The 17394-nt window shown below is 49.0% G+C and overlaps 5 protein-coding genes and 1 non-coding gene across 6 annotated transcripts; 3 read left to right on the top strand and 3 right to left on the bottom strand.

Annotated features, from left to right (window-relative positions):
• Positions 1–150: 150 nt before the first annotated feature.
• On the bottom strand, positions 151–1232 carry sod2 (superoxide dismutase sodB). Its single transcript, XM_032081998.1, has 2 exons — positions 918–1232; positions 151–753 (listed from the first exon to the last, which is right to left on the bottom strand). Exons 1-2 carry the CDS (start codon positions 1045–1047, stop codon positions 329–331), a joined length of 555 nt encoding a protein of 184 aa, XP_031941295.1. The 5' UTR covers positions 1048–1232; the 3' UTR covers positions 151–328.
• A 40-nt stretch (positions 1233–1272) lies between these two features.
• On the top strand, positions 1273–3868 carry BDV37DRAFT_248505 (putative G-patch domain protein (TFIP11)). Its single transcript, XM_032081997.1, has one exon. The coding sequence runs from the start codon at positions 1405–1407 to the stop codon at positions 3712–3714; it is 2310 nt and encodes a 769-aa protein (XP_031941294.1). The 5' UTR covers positions 1273–1404; the 3' UTR covers positions 3715–3868.
• A 292-nt stretch (positions 3869–4160) lies between these two features.
• BDV37DRAFT_t115 lies at positions 4161–4232 on the top strand. Its single transcript has one exon. It is a non-coding gene; the product is annotated as a tRNA-Glu (tRNA).
• Positions 4233–4305: 73 nt separating this feature from the next.
• Positions 4306–4811, bottom strand: BDV37DRAFT_121159 (uncharacterized protein). Its single transcript, XM_032078582.1, has one exon. The coding sequence runs from the start codon at positions 4598–4600 to the stop codon at positions 4343–4345; it is 258 nt and encodes an 85-aa protein (XP_031941293.1). The 5' UTR covers positions 4601–4811; the 3' UTR covers positions 4306–4342.
• On the bottom strand, positions 4498–14497 carry BDV37DRAFT_248501 (membrane morphogenesis protein VPS13). Its single transcript, XM_032081996.1, has 2 exons — positions 6976–14497; positions 4498–6917 (listed from the first exon to the last, which is right to left on the bottom strand). The coding sequence occupies exons 1-2, from the start codon at positions 14407–14409 to the stop codon at positions 5247–5249; spliced, it is 9105 nt and encodes a 3034-aa protein (XP_031941292.1). The 5' UTR covers positions 14410–14497; the 3' UTR covers positions 4498–5246.
• A 940-nt stretch (positions 14498–15437) lies between these two features.
• BDV37DRAFT_283234 (DUF3429 domain-containing protein) lies at positions 15438–16582 on the top strand (the record flags this gene model as incomplete). The annotated part of the gene is made up of 4 exons (XM_032087255.1): positions 15438–15656; positions 15715–15771; positions 15873–16097; positions 16157–16582. The coding sequence occupies 4 exons, from the start codon at positions 15438–15440 to the stop codon at positions 16580–16582; spliced, it is 927 nt and encodes a 308-aa protein (XP_031941291.1).
• Between the last annotated feature and the right edge of the window lie 812 nt (positions 16583–17394).

The raw sequence follows: 17394 nt of genomic DNA, 5'->3' as shown, positions 1-17394 counted from the left end.
AGACATTACACAATATCACTCTGGACACAACGGAAACAAGGCGCTCATCAAGCTGCGTTAAATCACAACACTTTTGTTTGCACGCTTACGAAAAGCGCTTCTCAACGGCCTTCCAGTTGATGACATCCCAGATGGCGCTGAAGTACTCGGCCTTGCGGTTCTGGTATTGAAGGCTAACCCGGTATTAGTTATTGCCCAGGAGACATTCTGTTAAAGAAAACTTACTAGTAGGCGTGCTCCCAAGCATCGATGCCGAGAAGAGGCTGGAACTGGCCAACGACAGGGTCCTGGTTCTGGTCGGAAGTCAGCTACCTGTATCCTGAGGCGCTCATAAGGAGGAACTTACGGCATAGGTCTTGATTCCGATATTTCCGGTCTGCTTGTCCTTAACGAGCCAAGCCCATCCGCTTCCCTGAATGCCAGCGAGGGCGGCATTCATCTTGCTTTGGAACTCTCCCAAGTTGCCGAAGCTGTCGTCGATGGCCTTGGCCAAAGCTCCAGATGGGGGCTCACCACCGCCCTGGCTCTTAGGGGCAAGGTTCTCCCAGAAAAGAGTGTGGTTGATGTGGCCACCACCGTGGAAGTTGATCAGGGGCTTGAGGTTGATCTGGGTGGTGATGTCCTCCTTGGCGATAGCCTCCTGGAGCTGTTCGATGGCGGCGTTGTAGCTGTTGACATAGGTCTGGTGGTGGTTCTTGTGGTGAAGCTCCATGATCTTTCCGGAGATAGAGGGCTCAAGGGCGCCATAGTCATCTGTTATCCAGTCAACCAACCATCACATTACGTGCTTTCAGGAGCCAAAAACGTAACACATCTACTCATTCGCACTGCCAAGATAGAAGAGAAAGAAGATAGAACGGAATACAACACAACAGGCGGGCAAATTGACATGTTCTAGGGAAGGGGGAGAGCCATACAAGCCAGGTCAGGCAGAGTGGCCTTGCCACGGGCAAAGGTCAAACCCGCAACACCCGCAGCTTTGGGAGTAGCCGAAGCTCCAGCGCGAAGAGTGGCACGGGCAGAGGTACGGATAAGAGAGGCAGCCATGGTTGGTATGGATTTTTATGTATCAATTGAATTGAGTTACGTTTACAAAGTAGTGACGAAAAGCAAAAGAGAGGAGAGTGGTAAAGGAGAAGAAGAGAAGAAGAGGAGGAGAGGTGAAAATAACCGGAAGGGAGATTCGACGTAACGAACGTCATTGTTGCTCGGCCCCTCGGACTTGAATTTTCCCCGCGCCGAAATGTCCGATAATCAACTTTCCTTTCTCGTTATCGTGCGGATCTCAACTGACAGCTCCTTCATGGACCTCAAACGTGTCGCTTGACCGTTTCACTGCCTTTCTCCCCTATTCGACCGCTCCGAGATACCGCACACTCCTTATCCTGACACCTGTGATCGGCCATGGATTCGGATTCTCCCCCGGCCTCACCATCCGCCGGCCAAAAACGTAAAATTGACGACATGAGCTCCGACGAAGAAGATTTTCGCCCCACGATGGGCTTTCGCGGGTTCGCTAGAGCATTGTCACGCTCAGAGTCGCCTCCGTCACTTGGTGGCTTAGGAAGCGCTCGTCGCAATCCCTGGAGTAGCAGCACGCAGCCAGCTACTCCAAGAGGCGGCGCCAGCAATGCCGGTAAAGGGAGCAAGGGAGGAAACTCCTTCGCCGCGCGCATGATGGCCAAGATGGGCTATGTTGAGGGTCAAGGTCTCGGTTCGAGTGGTCAAGGTATCGTCAACCCGATTGAAGCCCAGGCCCGGCCACAGGGTGCTGGTTTGGGCGCTGTTCGAGAAAAGACAAAGCAAGCCCGGGAGGAAGAAAAGCGGGCGGCGGTATTACGAGGTGAAGTGGTAGAGGATAGCTCAGATGAAGAACGAAAGAGGAGGCAGAAAAAGAAGGAGGCGCGCAAACAGGGAAGCCGGAGCGGCACTGGCACACCAGTACCACGTGCGAAGCCTCAATTCCGTACAGCTCGAGAGATGGAGGAAGATATGGCTGGTCTTGAAGTACCAAATGTCTTGAAGTCATTGGTTGATGCCACGGGAAAGGAACAGCGAGTGTTGACCTCTACTGCCGGCTTGATGACTCCGTCCGAATTCGTTAAACCTGGTGAAGGTGAAGCTCTCAAGATCGCACAACGGGCGCGCCATGACCTAGAGGCTTTTGCGGATGAATGGAAAGGCTTGACTGAAAGGAAGAAGTTCATTGATCTAGAGGAGGCGCAGCTTGTGGAGCAAATGGATACACAACAACTCCGTATGGACCAGCTAACAGAGTTGGTCGCTGCCATTGGGAGCTTGGAAATCTTCCAAGATGAGAGCACGCGGGGACGCTTTGACGAAGTCACTGAGAAGTTGGAATCCTTGGAAATTAAATATCGGAATGAAATTGATGAATACCGTCTCCCCGAGACAGCTGTTGCGGCCATTCATCCTCTGTTTCGCCAAGCGATGGAGGAATGGGAACCTCTTCAAGATCCGACATACCTCGTGTCAAATCTCCGTCGCCTTCAGCCCCTTCTATCCCGGAAGAAAGACGATCAAAATGCACAGCGACAATCCACTTCACCTTATGAAAGTATGATATACACTTTGTGGCTACCTCGTGTGCGCTCGGCACTCCTAAACGACTGGGACGTTTATGACCCAAAGCCAGCCACTTCTCTCGTTGTCGCGTGGAAAGAGATTATACCACACTTTGTTCTGGCGAACGTTCTCGATCAGCTCGTGGTTCCGAAGCTCACTGGTGCTTTGAAAGAATGGAAGCCTAGAAGCAGCAGCAGACGCCACACTTCCTCACATCATAGTTCTCGCTTCCCATGGTGGCTATTCACATGGCTACAGTACCTTGATGACCGACACACCAACCCAAGGCAGCCTACAGGTCTCCTTTCAGATGCGAAGAGAAAATTCCGCGTTGTCTTGGATTCGTGGGACCTCAGAAAAGGCTTGGTCGATGGCATTCAGCTATGGCGCGATGCGTTGGGCTCGGAGTTTGATGTATGTCTACGAAACCACCTCTTACCACGTCTGGGTCGCCATCTTCGTGAAGATTTTGAAGTCAACCCACAAGACCAAGATGTCTCAGTACTGGAAAACATCTTCAAATGGAAAGATTTCTTCAAACCTAACGTCTTCGGGTTATTGTTGGTTGCCGAATTTTTCCCCAAGTGGCACAATATTCTGTATATTTGGCTCACCAATGACCCAAATTACGAGGAGGTCGGCGAGTGGTTCTCCTGGTGGCGAACCCAAATTCCCGAAGATGTCAACGAGCTGACTATCGTCGACGACGAGTGGAAGAAAGGTTTGCGGACCATGGACCTTGCATCTCGTTTGGGTGATCGCGCTGCTGCTGAGCTCCCACCCCCATCATCCACCACTGCAGAGCAGATTCCTGAGGAAAAGCCCCATGTGCCAGCAGAAGCGCCATCAACGAAAGCTCGCAAGCCCAAGATCGTGGAAGAGGTCGCCTTCAAAGACATCCTCGAAACCTGGTGCACAGAACAGGGGCTCATCATGCTCCCATTGCGAGAAGCTCATCCGCAAAACGGTCAACCTCTTTTCAGAATCACAGCAAGCGCTACCGGAAAGGGTGGTGTCGTGGCCTTTATCCAGGGAGACGTTGTTTGGGTGCAGAACAAGAAAGCAAAGGATATTTGGGAGCCGATGGGATTGGAAGATCAGCTTGTGGAGCGTGCAGAGAGCAGATGATATCCCTTACTTTTTTTCTTCATTTGTTATATTAGCCTGGTCTACCGTTTTGGGCTGGTTTTCACGATACCTTGTATTTAGATATCTACTTGTCATGATTACATTGATATACACATAATTATAGAAGTGGCTGAAGACACCTTCAAACCATTGAACAGATCATCCAGCTGCAAGTAAACGCTCGTCAGCCCTAATACAATGAAACGAGACAAGACTCCCATACGTCAAGTCGCGTTACCACACCCAGAGGAGCAATATATATCAGACGTAACAGTCGTGAATACGAAGTGAAAGGAATGATATAGTAGCAATGGCATATAGAAGGCTAGGGAGTAACTGTCAAGAATGAAATTGCGCAAGACTGGATAGAGAGCTTTGGAGCAATAGGCTCGTTTCTTCTTATTTTTTATATAAGTCACTTATTCAAAACTCTATTCAACAAGCAATCCGATGTGGTGTAATGGCTAACATCGCTGTCTCTCACACAGCAGCTCGGGGTTCGATTCCCCGCATCGGAATTACTTTTTTCTTTTTGGTCTCATCTATCATCATCTATATTTCCTTGTGATATTTGGGGAGTTCCTTTTTATTCTTCTTCTTGCTTGTTTATTTTATTTAGCTTTGTCGTTCATATTTTTAGAGTATAACCTGTATGAATATCTGGTGGCCGTACTTGATTGAGACTGGCGAACCCTGTCAGACATTGTCGATACATTGTATACACTCCCATACAAATTAAGATAAGAATAACATGAAGGGTCACGAAACCCAACGCGTATATATGTACATACACCGAAAACATTTCAACAAGAGTAGAAAGAGAAGAAAAAGGGCCATGATCATCACTAATTAACCACTTTTTTGTATTCAATGGAATCATAATCATTGAGTGCTCCGGTATCCATCAAATATAAAGCCATCCTCTGGGTCCCTTCTGGCCTCACTGATAAAGTAAGCCCTATCCTTTAGCGTAACGTCGTTATGAAGAACATAAGCTGAATACTTCTATCTAACCCTTGTTGTTGTACTTCTCATTGAATGCATTCACAGCTAACACGGAAAACGTTAATATTTCTCGGAAAGAAAGATTCTACGTAAAGAGTGTTGTCACTTACCAATGGCGATCTGACGGTACAGCCAGTTTCTTGAACTCTCATCCTGCACCGGGATAAATGGACCATTAGCACCCCCCTTGAGGGTAATACTCATACCAGTGCGCTCTTTAGAGATTGTTTGGATGTCCGTCAAGCGTATATCCCATTCAACCTGGAGCTTCTTGGTGCGCACAAGCATTATCCGGTCGTATGTCAACATGACCAGCATGTCTCTGCCGGGAAGTTCCAAATGCGCGATATAGTCCTCGCTGAAGTATTTACCATCATCCGCTGTCTTGAGCCAGAACTGACCCAGTGCCTCCCGCTGTGAATATGGTCGCACAATGCCGTCTGTTGCAATGAAACGCGTGAGACGAACACGGTCCAGGCCCTCTGCATCAAAGACAGTAGTAGTGTTCCGGACACCTTCAGCAAGATCTATGAAATCGTCAGTATCTGAGATCCGTGGGTCGCACAAGTGCACATACTTGAGGCAAGATCAAAAGCGCCAAGGGCAGGCTTCGTAGCGAGACCTAAGACACCCTTTCCGACACCCTTAAAAAACCCTTGGATACCCTCCTTTTCAGCGCCCTGCAGTGGATGACGTGCGAGTCCTCCGATACCGCTTGCTAGGCTGGTTGCGAATGCATTACCACCAGCTGTGATACCATATAATGCATGTTTCGGCCGGTTTCGAGATTTAGACATCCGCCGCTTGTCCTGGAACTCCTTGTCCAATGTGGCAGCAGCAAGACCTTTAGACATGCTTCCGGTAAGTTTGGCCATGCTGTCGGAGAATCCGAAAATGGACTTCTTAACAAAACTTGTGGCCCCTTTGGCGATACCTAGACCAAGTTCTTGAGGCCTATCAGTCAGAACTAGTCCTTGGTATGGCTCGTAGAAGATCGCGGCAACGCCAGAGCTGACATTATTGAACAATCCAACGGGGTTGCCGAGGAAATCTGCAGATCCAAGGATGACATGCACTTGTCGGAGGAACTCCTGGGTATAGTGTCTCTGAATGTTGCCAACAAGAACTCCAAGCGATACACGAGCATTCTCCAGCATTAGTGCGTTAAGCTGAACAGGTGCATCATTGATGTTGCCCATCGACATGGTCATGACATTGACAACGAACATCAAAGGATTTGATGGTTGCATAGTGTCTTCGGCGTTCACTCGCTCTGTCCGCATGAAAGAGATGTCAAGCTGCATGGGCTGCAGGTGAAGAAGCTCGAAGTAAACATCCTGACCAGCACCTTCACTTTGAGGCTCCGGGATTCTTAGATCTTCATCACAAAGTTTTCCCTCCTGTTCTTCTGACCATGAGGCACCAGGGACCTTCACAAAGTCCAGCATTGCAAATACAAAATCCTCATCAAGCTCTAGCGTCATTTGTTGCAGAAGCACAGTGGCATACTTGATGTAGAGTACACCATAAGAATCATCTTTCACTCGTGTAATCATGGCGTGGAAGATTGGATGTGCCTCCATTTCTTTTCCGGTCTTTGGAACAACGCTGGGGTACAACAACATGGGGAAAATACCTCCATAAAGCTGATTATCAATCTGGATCCACTTGATTGTGGTATTCAGCGTTTGATAAACCATGGATTCCCTGTACTTAATATCAATCTCGCGGAAGGTCAAGTACAACAGCTCTCTCATGTTCTGATTGATCAAGGAGATGCCAATACCACCAAGGCGGAGTTGAGCTTTGAAGTTAACGTCAGAATCCAACTCCTTAACCTCGAACCCGGTGCTCAGACTGCTCTGAGAGGTCTGTCCTCGTTGCTGTCTATACATGCTCTTTGATGCCTTGAAATTCGACAAGACTAGAGTCTGAGTAGGGCCGTCGGCCACAATATTGATGTCGACAATCTTCTGGTGCTCACCATATTGCGTTGGCGGTATCCTCATTGGTATTAGATTACCGATCTCGGCAAGCTTGATATGCCTTTCTTTTCCATTACAAGTCAGAACGAGAGATTTGTTCTGCGTGGCTGGATAATCCCAGGCATATGGCATGATACTTCGAGGTGGAAGACGGTAGCGGATCGGCCGCCAGCCATTTGTCCTGCCATCCTCGTAATCTTCCACATTTGGATTCTGAGGGGAATTATTAGATTAGTATATGTATTTCATCCCGATTCTTCCAGCCACTTACAGCTTGATAAAATATGAACTCCATGTCGCTCTCGTTCCGCATGGAAAACGGCCAGTTGCGTGTTTCTAGGTTAAAATGCAGGAAGAGAGTTGCATTTTCCATCATAATGTCCACTTTGATGAGTTTCTGGCGTTGATTTGCCTTGGCAAGCTTGACATGCACTGTACCAATGTCTGCAATGTTGAAAGGAGACGACCATTGGTTGTTGACGCCGGGGAAGCACAAACAAAGTTGCTTCTCAGCAACCTGGCGCAAGAAATGCAGAGGTACAAGATCACCGCTCTTGATAGTAAGAACATTGGAAGAACCCTGTTCTCGAACCAGAATATCCTCATCAAGCTTGTTCTTCAAAACGAAACGAGGCGCAATGGTGACAACCTTGGTCATCTTGTATTTGCCTTCACCCTCAGCAACAGTCACGCCGGAATGGAACTCAGATCTACCATGTCTATCTGGAAGGACAACTTCGAATGTACTCCCAATGGCTTCGAAACTCTGAGGCTTGCTCCAAGCAGAATCGCCTATCCTCAGTATGGATCGGTTCTTCTGATCATCGCTTGGATAGGAGTACATGTAAGGGAGCGTTCGTCCACCGTTCCTTGGATCAGCCCTCAGCCCTTGTCCAGCTGCTGATCGAGCCGATTGCAAGAACCCTTTGCTTTGTATTTCCATCGAGAGACCTGTCTTGTTCAAGACGAGATACGGACTGTAGATTGATACCTTGAATGCGCCTCCACTATCAGGCACGTTGAAATAGTGAAGCTTCAACCTCAGTTGGATGCCTCTTTCATCTTTCAAAGGCAATACATGCTCTCTCCTGAAGTCTTGTGCATTGCCGTTGATTATAGCAAAATCACTTTGTCTGAAGACAGTATCCTCCAAGTCGATGCTGAGAAGCAGTAAGTGAGATAGTTCCACAACATGGACTGGGCTTACGCCCCCTTTCCGCAAGAAATTAGTCCAGTCCTTCTTCGTATTCTTATCATAGATGCGATATTTGAAATCGTAAGGGAGGAGATTTTGTATCTCCACAGGGGCAAATATCCGGACACGCATGCACGGATATGTGCTCGTTACAGGATCCCGTGAATTGAACGTAGCATTCATTTGGAAGTAGAATGGCGGCGCTTGCTGTCCACTCTCACTTAAGCATTTTATTGTCCGAGTTGGTCGCCGCATAAGGTCTTTCCAATGTAGTTGCTCGTTCGACCACTCATACCCAAAACCTTGGTCAGGCCGAATAAGAAGAGAATGCATGTATGCAGCTCCCACAGGTGCAGGCCGAGAGTCTCCAGGGAGGATCTTCTCTATTTTCAAAAGATGGCCGTCATGAGGATCGAAAACGCCTAGTTCCACTGGTATCTGGGTATTGTTCTCCACAACCAGGGGAGAGCGGATAGTGATGTACTTGACGTTGTCGGTGCCCAATTTAACCTCAACAAGAAGTCGATGCAGAATGCCATCTTTCTTTGGCTTCAGATTGTACAAAATCTCTCCTTCCCGAACGACAGGAATACGGCTCACGCTCTCAAAGCCACTTCCTTCAAGCTTGATACCGACCAGACCGGCATGACCTTCGGGTGCGAGTGTTTCACGCATGGCAGTCGAGTCTTCAAACCTCCAAGGATATTCCTCCCCATCAGCCAATTTAGCCGCCGGCCCTTCTTCGTCTGCACTAACATCAGCCCAAACGTGAAGGTCAAAGCCTGTATGGTTACGGATTCTATATGGGGCATCCGCTCCTCGTGGCTTTGAGAGAACGTCTTCATCAGTCGAGAGAAACTGGAACGACTTTGACGCTAGTGCAATTGTGGCAGAGGTGAGGGTGAGCTCCATCGTCTTATGAGAATAGGCGTCTATCGAAAGGACATCAGGATTGACCTCTTTTGCCATATGGAAGCCCAACTGCCATGGTTCTATAAGGGGTTCCCAGGCTGACTTAGAGAAGTTATACACGTTGAGGAATGTATCGAAGCTGGTGTCGGCTTTCAGTGTCGACGACCAATCACGGACGTCCACAGTAAACTTCTTGACACTCCAGTCAAGCAATGGCAGGTCGTGTAGGTCTCCTATAAGGATTACCCTTACACCATCGATTTGGGCATTCATTTCTTCTTTCTTGAGGATAGCTGAACGATGCGATATAAGCTCTTGTTCGGTCGTATCAATCACCCCACTGGAGCTATGATGTGACCTTGGCGCGAGTGCAGTCGAGGTCGGCCTGCCGACCGACTTCCTTCTTGAGGACTTCGTACTAGTACCCTTTCCATCAGAGATTCTCTTCACTTCGCCAGTTTCCCCTTCATTAGGTTTCTGAGCTCTCATCTCGGATACCTTGTTGACAATTTGAATAGCCATTAAGATGTCACGGAGAGAAAGACGGAGGACAAGGGGTTCAAGATGAACATTGATAGAGGTCAAAGCAGAGCCTTTTTCCTGAGGGCGGCTGTCCATGGACATTTCCAGAGTGAAGTCATCTAATATGCGAAGCCTACTGGTCTCAAACTTGTCCATACGGCACAAGAACATACCAACCTTGGATATTTGCAGGGTTGAAACATTTTGATGGGAGTAAAGTAATTGCTTTGTTCCCAGCACAATAGCCTCGGTATGAGTTATCGCAGGATTCGCGATCATGATCACCTGGGCATCAACGAGATTCAATCGGAATGACACAGTCATCTGCCCAGCAGGAGGAGCTGGAGTATTCCCACTGGAGGGCGTAACAACAGAATCATCAGTATCATCTGCGGTACTAGATCTAGGTTCTGATCCTTCCGGTGTATCGTCGCTTTCCTCTTCTTCCACTGGCTCTTCCGTCGCAAACGCGGAATTGGCAAATGACTGCAAAGCGGACAAATAATCAAAAGCAACTATTATTCGCGGGCTATCAATGGTCAGCATCGCTATTAAGTGCTTGGCTGGCCCAGGAGACATTGAAACGCTGGCCATGAATTGCTGCTGGACATCATTGTTGATTAAGGACATTATCTTCCTGAACTTGTTCGTGTCCTTATTGCGACTATCACGGATCGAGAGAGAGTGAATCAAGAGTTCCGACTCCAGAGAACCATCTGTCAACATGCGCAATTTCACTTGTGTGCCATTGAGGGAGAACTTCGAGAGGCTCGAATCTTCCAGACGGCCGACCGGCTCGTCGTCTTTCGAGAGGATGAGCTCCAACCCAACACCATCTACCTTGAAAACCATATCAAGTCGGACCCAAGTTTCGTCCGTCTGTGCGCTCGGTACCATATTATCCTGACCGTTTCTGCTTTGGACTGCTTTGGATTCTGCCTCCTTTGTTGGTTCTGTCACAGAAGATGGAAGCGCCTGCATGGCTTCAAGCTCCTGCTGTTCTGTATCAGGTGCAAAAGCCCCAGGCACTGTTTTAGACAGTGCCAATAAGAATTTGAGTTGTTTCTGCGATATCCGAAGATTTATGGGAGACATTGATCCCTCCACTTCCATATCAGGTCGTGAATTTCCTGGTTGATGCTCTAGATAGCATATGCTAAAATCGAGATTGACTTTCTGTATCATTTCAAGCTCTTCAACCGCACCTCCCTCAAAATGAAACTTGGATGTAAGTCGGATGTTACGGATCCCGGTAGATATTACATTTACAGCAGGGCTGTCTTTCTCATCCTCCAGAGAAACGAATTCGTTCTTGGCATATATTTCACCTAGATGGGCCGTCACCGTATCACGGGGACGATCTTCTTTCACGACTCCAGGGAAGACCAAAATCGGTGTCATGACGACGACATCGAACCTCATCCTGGACGCGTTTTCTTGAAGCTGGTTTGCTTGATTCGCCGCAGCTTGGCGGGCAGCATTGAAGATCGCTTGCATCTTGCCAAACTTGACCAAGAAATTGATGATCTTACGGTACGGTTCCTCTAAGAAGTTGATCTTCATTGAACCCGACCTTAAGAAGACTTCCGAGTCATATCCAGGGTAATTTGCACTGTCCGGGTCAAACGTCTCATACTTGAAATCGGCAAAGTTATCTCCCTCGATTGTTAAGAGCCTTCGAAGATCAGAACTCTCTGGAGCACCAGTGTTGACATCGTCTATCAAGGTCAAGCTTCCAATACGGGATTGGATAAGCATCGATCGGCCCACCAGGAATATGCCAACATCGGCAGTGTTGAGGCTGAGGGTAGCAAGCCTTACACCATCATTGTTCAAAATGAGCGCTATACTCTTTAAGTCGGCTTTGATGCGGATTTTCCCAGCCTGCTGGGATTCTTGATCAGTGGTGCCTGTGTTCTGGATGGTTTGGTCTGACTGAAGGCCTTGGTTGCTTGGCTGTTCTGGATTGGTGAACGTGAGAAGGATAAAGTCCAGAAGCGTGAGAAGCGTTTTCCTGGTGACAATAAGGTTGATAGTCGAGACGGAAACATCAAGGTTCATCGCTATTCCTTCATAGGTGGACTGAAATTCCGGGGACTCAGGTTTCACACGAACGAACTTGAGATGAAACAGGTCCTTATCCTCATCTGCGTCGAAACCTTTGGAGGACACTATTCTTTTGAATTCAGGTGCAGGGTTCTCCTCAATATAGTCATCCACACTAAGGGACTTTAGCACTATTTCTGCGACCATATCAAACGGGCGCATATAGTAGTCCAAAGCAAACCCTTCAGCAACCAATTCAACTAACAGGTGATCATGGAGCTGGTCGTTCGGGTCGGAGCGAAACAATGACCCACGAAGGCGACCAACGGTAAACTTGAATTCAAAGTCACGACGATGGAGATTCGTCGGACCCTCAACACTCTTGCTCATGTTCTCATCGTCAGATTCCTCGTCAGAATCTTCGTCTACAGCAGGAAGTTCTCTCATTACTGACGGTTGGAAGGACGCAGATCTTGCTCTTGTTCCAGGAGCAGACGACTCTTCTGCACCTTTGCCAGAGACGTTGGATTCCTGACTGCCCTCATCAAAGCGGGGAATAGCAATATCAATGAGTTTCATCAGGCCTTTGTATTTGGTATCGGAGATAGACGCGTGCAGTTCTGGGAGATGCCCAGAGATTCGAGTTCTTGTAAGCTCAGTGACCTTCGGAACAATGCACATCTCGAGTACGAAGTCCACATTTATGCGGTCGATAATATGAAGATTAGTCGAGGAGACGTCAGCGCTAAGTTGCGATTTGGTGATATCAATTCCAGGGCCGATGAGGACTTGGGTGGAGTCCAATTTGAGCAAGAACCTATCATACAACAGATGCTCAAGTTCCTTGTAATCACCTTCATCATATTGTCGTTTCTGCTTCGACTGGAGGTCTCTCATGGTCTGTCTGTCAACTAGTTCACTGTTGACACTGATATGGCCTGCATCGAGGATCAAACAAAGTGAACTCTCTTGAGTTATACTCTCAGGGACGATTATGAGGGGCGCATGTATATCGAACTGCGCATCGACCTTCTTATGCTCCTGCAGAGCAAATTCTAGGCCGGCTCGAGTTTGCTGTCGAATTCCCTTTACTGTAGCCCCTGCCGTATCCAGAAGAGCGCCAATTGACTCCATATGCCGCTCTGGGGGTTCGAAGAACTTGACGACTTCCACAAGAAATCTGGGGTTATAGAGGACTTCAATACTCTTCAACTTGACTTTGACTACCGAATCTGCGTCACTTTCCAGAGGGTTCCTCTCGAGCTGGAGATGGAATAGACTATCTTCATCCTCTATGCCATCAACCACCTCCTCAGAATCTAGCTCCTCGTTTCCAGAGATCTGTGATAAACGGTTCTTTGGTACCGGGAGAGAGTCTTTAACTTTGACGATCTGAGGGAAAAGTGTCCCCTCCGTTGTCCCGTCGTATACTCTAAGTCCTCCGAGATTCACGTCTATGAAGAAGGAGTCAGGGCGCTGTAAGGCCTTTGCCCTGAAATTGTCGAATACCAGCTTCATGATTTCGTTTGCCTTTCCATGAGGGTCGCGCTTCAGCGTGAAACTGCCGGCTCTAAGGCTGGAGTTGACTTGGAGTTTTACCCACTCCCTGGGCTCATCGACGCTTTCCGAGATAGCTTTCTTTTCATCCCAGTCGATGGCATTGTACAGCTCCTGCCTCTGTTCTTCGGTCATTGCTTCCTCCTCGGATTCCTCTTTTGGAGCACCCCAGATCCATTCTGACCACGTTTGTTGTCGCGCAGGCTTCTTAACGCCTACATTTTCTTTGCGTAACTGGTTCCGTGCCAATGATCTCCAGAATCGTATATCTTCGTAGCTGAGTTTCCGTTGCAGTCGGTCGAACTCATCCGCATCTGGCCCTGATAATGTTCCGTCCCGCTTTTGCTTTTTAAACAAATCAATATAGGTTATGCGATCATCCCGTCGTTCTTTGATGTAGTCCCAGGTCCAGCGCCTATTTCGCTCTTGAATTTTGCTGAGGACAGCGTTTCCGGCAAACTTAAACCAAGCTCGAGGGTCCTCTTTCGGGCGGCACTTCGGCTGGAATTTCTTATACTCTTGATGACGAATAAAATAGTGGAAGAGATCCACCAGCATCAATGCATCTCGGTATTGGTCATCATCTAGAACGAAGCTCAGTTCATCAAACAGCAAACGGGCCTTGATGGCCGCTTGATCATGCTCTCCTGATTTGTCTAATTCCAATCCAGCACGGCCGCTAACAGGGCGCAGCATGAATTGGTTGTTTTCCTCGTTATCAATACCAGACCTCAGTCGTTCCATCAAATCCGAATGGTCTATGCCCTGTGCCTCTGCGCCCACGTCGGAGCCTCGACCCGTACCTAGGAGTTCAGCATCTGTGTTCCAGTAAACAGAAAGAGCGCCTAAGACAGCTAGTTTGTGTGTTGTGCTTGAGGTAGATTGTATGAAGGTCGGGTTCCATTCAGAATCAGTGCTGACCGCGCTTAGCTCTTTCAGTGTGAATCCAACGGCGAACGGGTGGCCCGGTGAAGCGATCGAGTCCTCGTAGCGGAAGTGGACATTCTTGATCGAGATCTGAAGATTATCGACTACCGCAGTGACCAAGCTTTGCGTGAAGCTTTGATTTCGGCGTTGCTCTTCCTGGCTCATCCCCTCCGCGTTTCGCTCTTTAATAAGCTCCGCACCCTCAATCTTGTCCATTTTGAGAGTATGCGCTCTCCTTTCCTCTTCCTCGGCATCATAGTCGGCATCTTCCTTTGGGGCTGCTAGGAGAAACACATCTTCGATATCGACCTTGACAGGCTTTCCTCTCAAGTTCGACCAGGGGATGGACAGCGTGAGCTCACCGAGATGGCCTTCGACGACATTCAGGGGGAGATGCAGTTGGTCGAGAGCTTCGCGCCGGAGCTCTAGATTGCGAAGCTTTACATCACCGGACCATATACCAATGTTGAGCTGTTTGGCATCGAAATTTTTAACATAGATACCCAGGAAGCGATTCAGTAAGTTGGCCACCACCCCTTCCAACATGATGGCGAAATGTGGCTGTCGCTAAGGTGTTGGGGAGGCAGTCTCTAGCGAAAAGGCCTTGAATAATATCTATCCCCGTAACGCCGGCCTAGTTAACGAAAGCGGCATAAGAAAGTCAGCACGGAAGCGTTCGTGGTATACAGCAGTAAGTTCAGCGATGACCCAGAGACAAAGACGTACAGGCGCGAGCTCTAAGTTCACTCGCAGAGTGAATGAATCAGAGCCATCCAGGAGAATTGATAAATGTGCACGCGACACCGGGGGGCGTGAAGTTGCCGGGTAAAAAGAAGATTCCCTCTAAATATAGAACGGGTGGAAAGAAAAGAGGGGTGTGGGGGGAAGAGGAAATGGTGATGATCTAGAGATAATATCGAAGATAGAGGATAGAAAACCTGACGTGAGGGGAGTACTATGAAGTTGGGTACCAAGAAGATGGTTCCTCCAATTGTTGTTCCGCTGGTAAAGGTCCCCGAAAAGGTACCTGGGGAAAACCATGCGTTGGCTGATACAGCGTAAAGGGGGGGCGCGCTGCGTCAACCGCATTGACGCTGGGTGGGCATCGCCAAGCAGTGACGTCGGTTGTCCTTCCATGGCCGGACCCCATGGCTTCTTGGCCGCATTCATTCAGCTCCATCCCTACTGTAGGGTTCAGCCCTGCCTCGTGGTGACTTGGCTTGCCTAAACTTGTCCCGATTCCGGCCGATGTCACGCCTGAGGCATCCTTATGACACCTGCGGGGTTGGTAGCTATGCCATCCCCGAGCAAGTCCATTACCGCACCTCAGCATAATATCACCTCAGTTATTCGCTGTCTCCAGGATCGTTCGTCTCCTCGGCCTTTCATCTCCACTCCCACGAGTTCACCTCGACCAATTCCTGGGTGAATACCCTCATCTCCACTCTTCCACCTTTTCCTCCCTACTTTCTTGCCTCAATTGGGTTCGTCTACCCCTCTGTACATCAACCCGGGCCTTCCAGTCATCATTGCTAACCAGGTATCGGGAAAAAAATCAGCTGCCTTAGTTGACAATGTTCTACCGTAACGTTGCTGCCCGCTCTGCTCTCAGAGCTTTCTCTAGCTCCAATGCCTCTGTGGCTCGCTCGGCCCTTGCAAACAATGTGTTCAAGGCCCCATTGACCTCTTCCGCTCGTTATCCCGCTCGCCCGACCACTTCTCCCAGCCTTGCTCTGGCGGCTCGCAAGCCCGTGACCACTGCTCTTATCCGCCATGCCTCTACCGCTCCCAAGGTGAGAGGACTAGAATTCTTAACATGTTACTTCGTCAATTGCTGATCATTACGTCCAGGAGGGCAAGGAAGATGAGGCAGACGTTGATATGATGGCCGGTATCAAGAGTGAGGCGGTACGTGCCGAATCGAGTTCATGATATGTATCACTCCGGTGCTTTCTACGCGCCTGGGTGAAGTATGTCGTAATTGACTAACTGTGCCTACATGATTGCAGAAAGTGATCAAGGACACTTTCAGCCTTAGCAGTGTTCCCAAGGAGGCTCTCTACCTCGGCATGGCCGGTGTCGTCCCCTACGTTGCTACTTCTCTTGAGACTGTCTACCTTTCCTATGAGATCAACCGCGCCGCTTCTCTTGGCGACGGCCTCATCTTCTCTGGCCAGAGTGCCGAGTTGATGCTTCACATGCTCGAGCCCATCCAGGTCGGCTACGGTGCTGTGGTGAGTACAATCGAAATATACAGTTCGGTTGAAGATGACCTGACGCTCAATTGGTATAGATCCTTTCCTTCCTCGGTGCCATCCACTGGGGTCTTGAGTGGGCCGGATATGGTGGAAAGCTCGGCTACAAGCGCTACGCTGCCGGTGTCATTGCCCCCGCTGTCGCCTGGCCCACTCTGCTGTTCCCCGTCGAGTATGCCTTGATCAGCCAGTTCCTTGCTTTCACTTTCCTGTACTACAATGATGCTCGTGCTGCTGCTGCCGGCCGTGCTCCTGCCTGGTACGGCATGTACCGCTTCGTCCTGACCTTCATTGTCGGTGCCAGCATTGTCGCCAGCTTGATCGGCCGTGAGCAGATCGCCAACACTGTCAGCGAGCACAGCTTCAAGGACAAGATCAACGCTCTCCTCTTCCTGCAGAAGAAGGAGAAGGAGGAGGCCGAGGCCCGCCGCAAGGCCGAGCTCGGTGAGGAGGACTCCGAGTAAACGATGGCTCCCCCGGGAACCGCGGTGATTGTATAAGCGTACGATAGTCTGTGCATAGTCGAGATGCTTGTCAGGATGTGAAAAAGTTCTCACTCATGGGAGAGGGGTGGAAAGAGATTTAAGCTGTCAGTGGCGCAGCAAGGTGTGATAGTAGATGCATTATGCTTTTGGCTCTTTTTTAGTTGAGTTTCTTGTAGATTACAGGCGGAATCAAGAACCCAGCAGACGCTGGTACTTTTCCTTTGTTTAAATCTAATATCGTTCCTCGGGAGAAGAAGCGAGGAAAAAAAAAAAAGTGGCGCCCAGCAAAGGCTTATATCCCCCACTCTATATCCTCGGGGCACGGCCAGGCCACGTTCCTGCAAAAGTATAAATAGAGCCAGCCAACTTTGGATGTGGGGATAGATAGGAAAGAGGGAGAGATCTAGTTCGGTCCATGATCTGGAGTTAGTCCAGCAACAAGGATAGAACCGAGGAAAGTCAAACGAAGAAGCTAAACGGCGGACCCTTGTAAGGCGAGAGTGCCTGGAAGATACAGGGCGACGGGCGTACCGTATACCCCGTCAGTTAGTCCGGAGGGAATGGTTTGTATGTACAAGTCATCATCCGATGGGCGATGACGTTGGAATCGCGAAACCGGTTTTGCTATCGATCTGTACCTGATAGGTTAGGCATCAAGGTCTTGTTTGCTTCGAGTTACTACTAACTACTACTTTCCCAGGCTCTAGTTAGTCATGAGATTATAGACCTCGGTTGAAAAGAAATCAAGCCGTCGAGGCTACCTGGTTCCTTTTTTTTTTTTTTGTCTCACA

Source organism: Aspergillus pseudonomiae (assembly GCF_009193645.1).
Source record: "Aspergillus pseudonomiae strain CBS 119388 unplaced genomic scaffold BDV37scaffold_34, whole genome shotgun sequence".
NCBI classification, from domain to species: Eukaryota; Fungi; Ascomycota; class Eurotiomycetes; order Eurotiales; family Aspergillaceae; genus Aspergillus; species Aspergillus pseudonomiae.
Note: the sequence above shows the minus strand (reverse complement) of the source record. Positions and strands in the feature narration are given on the sequence as shown.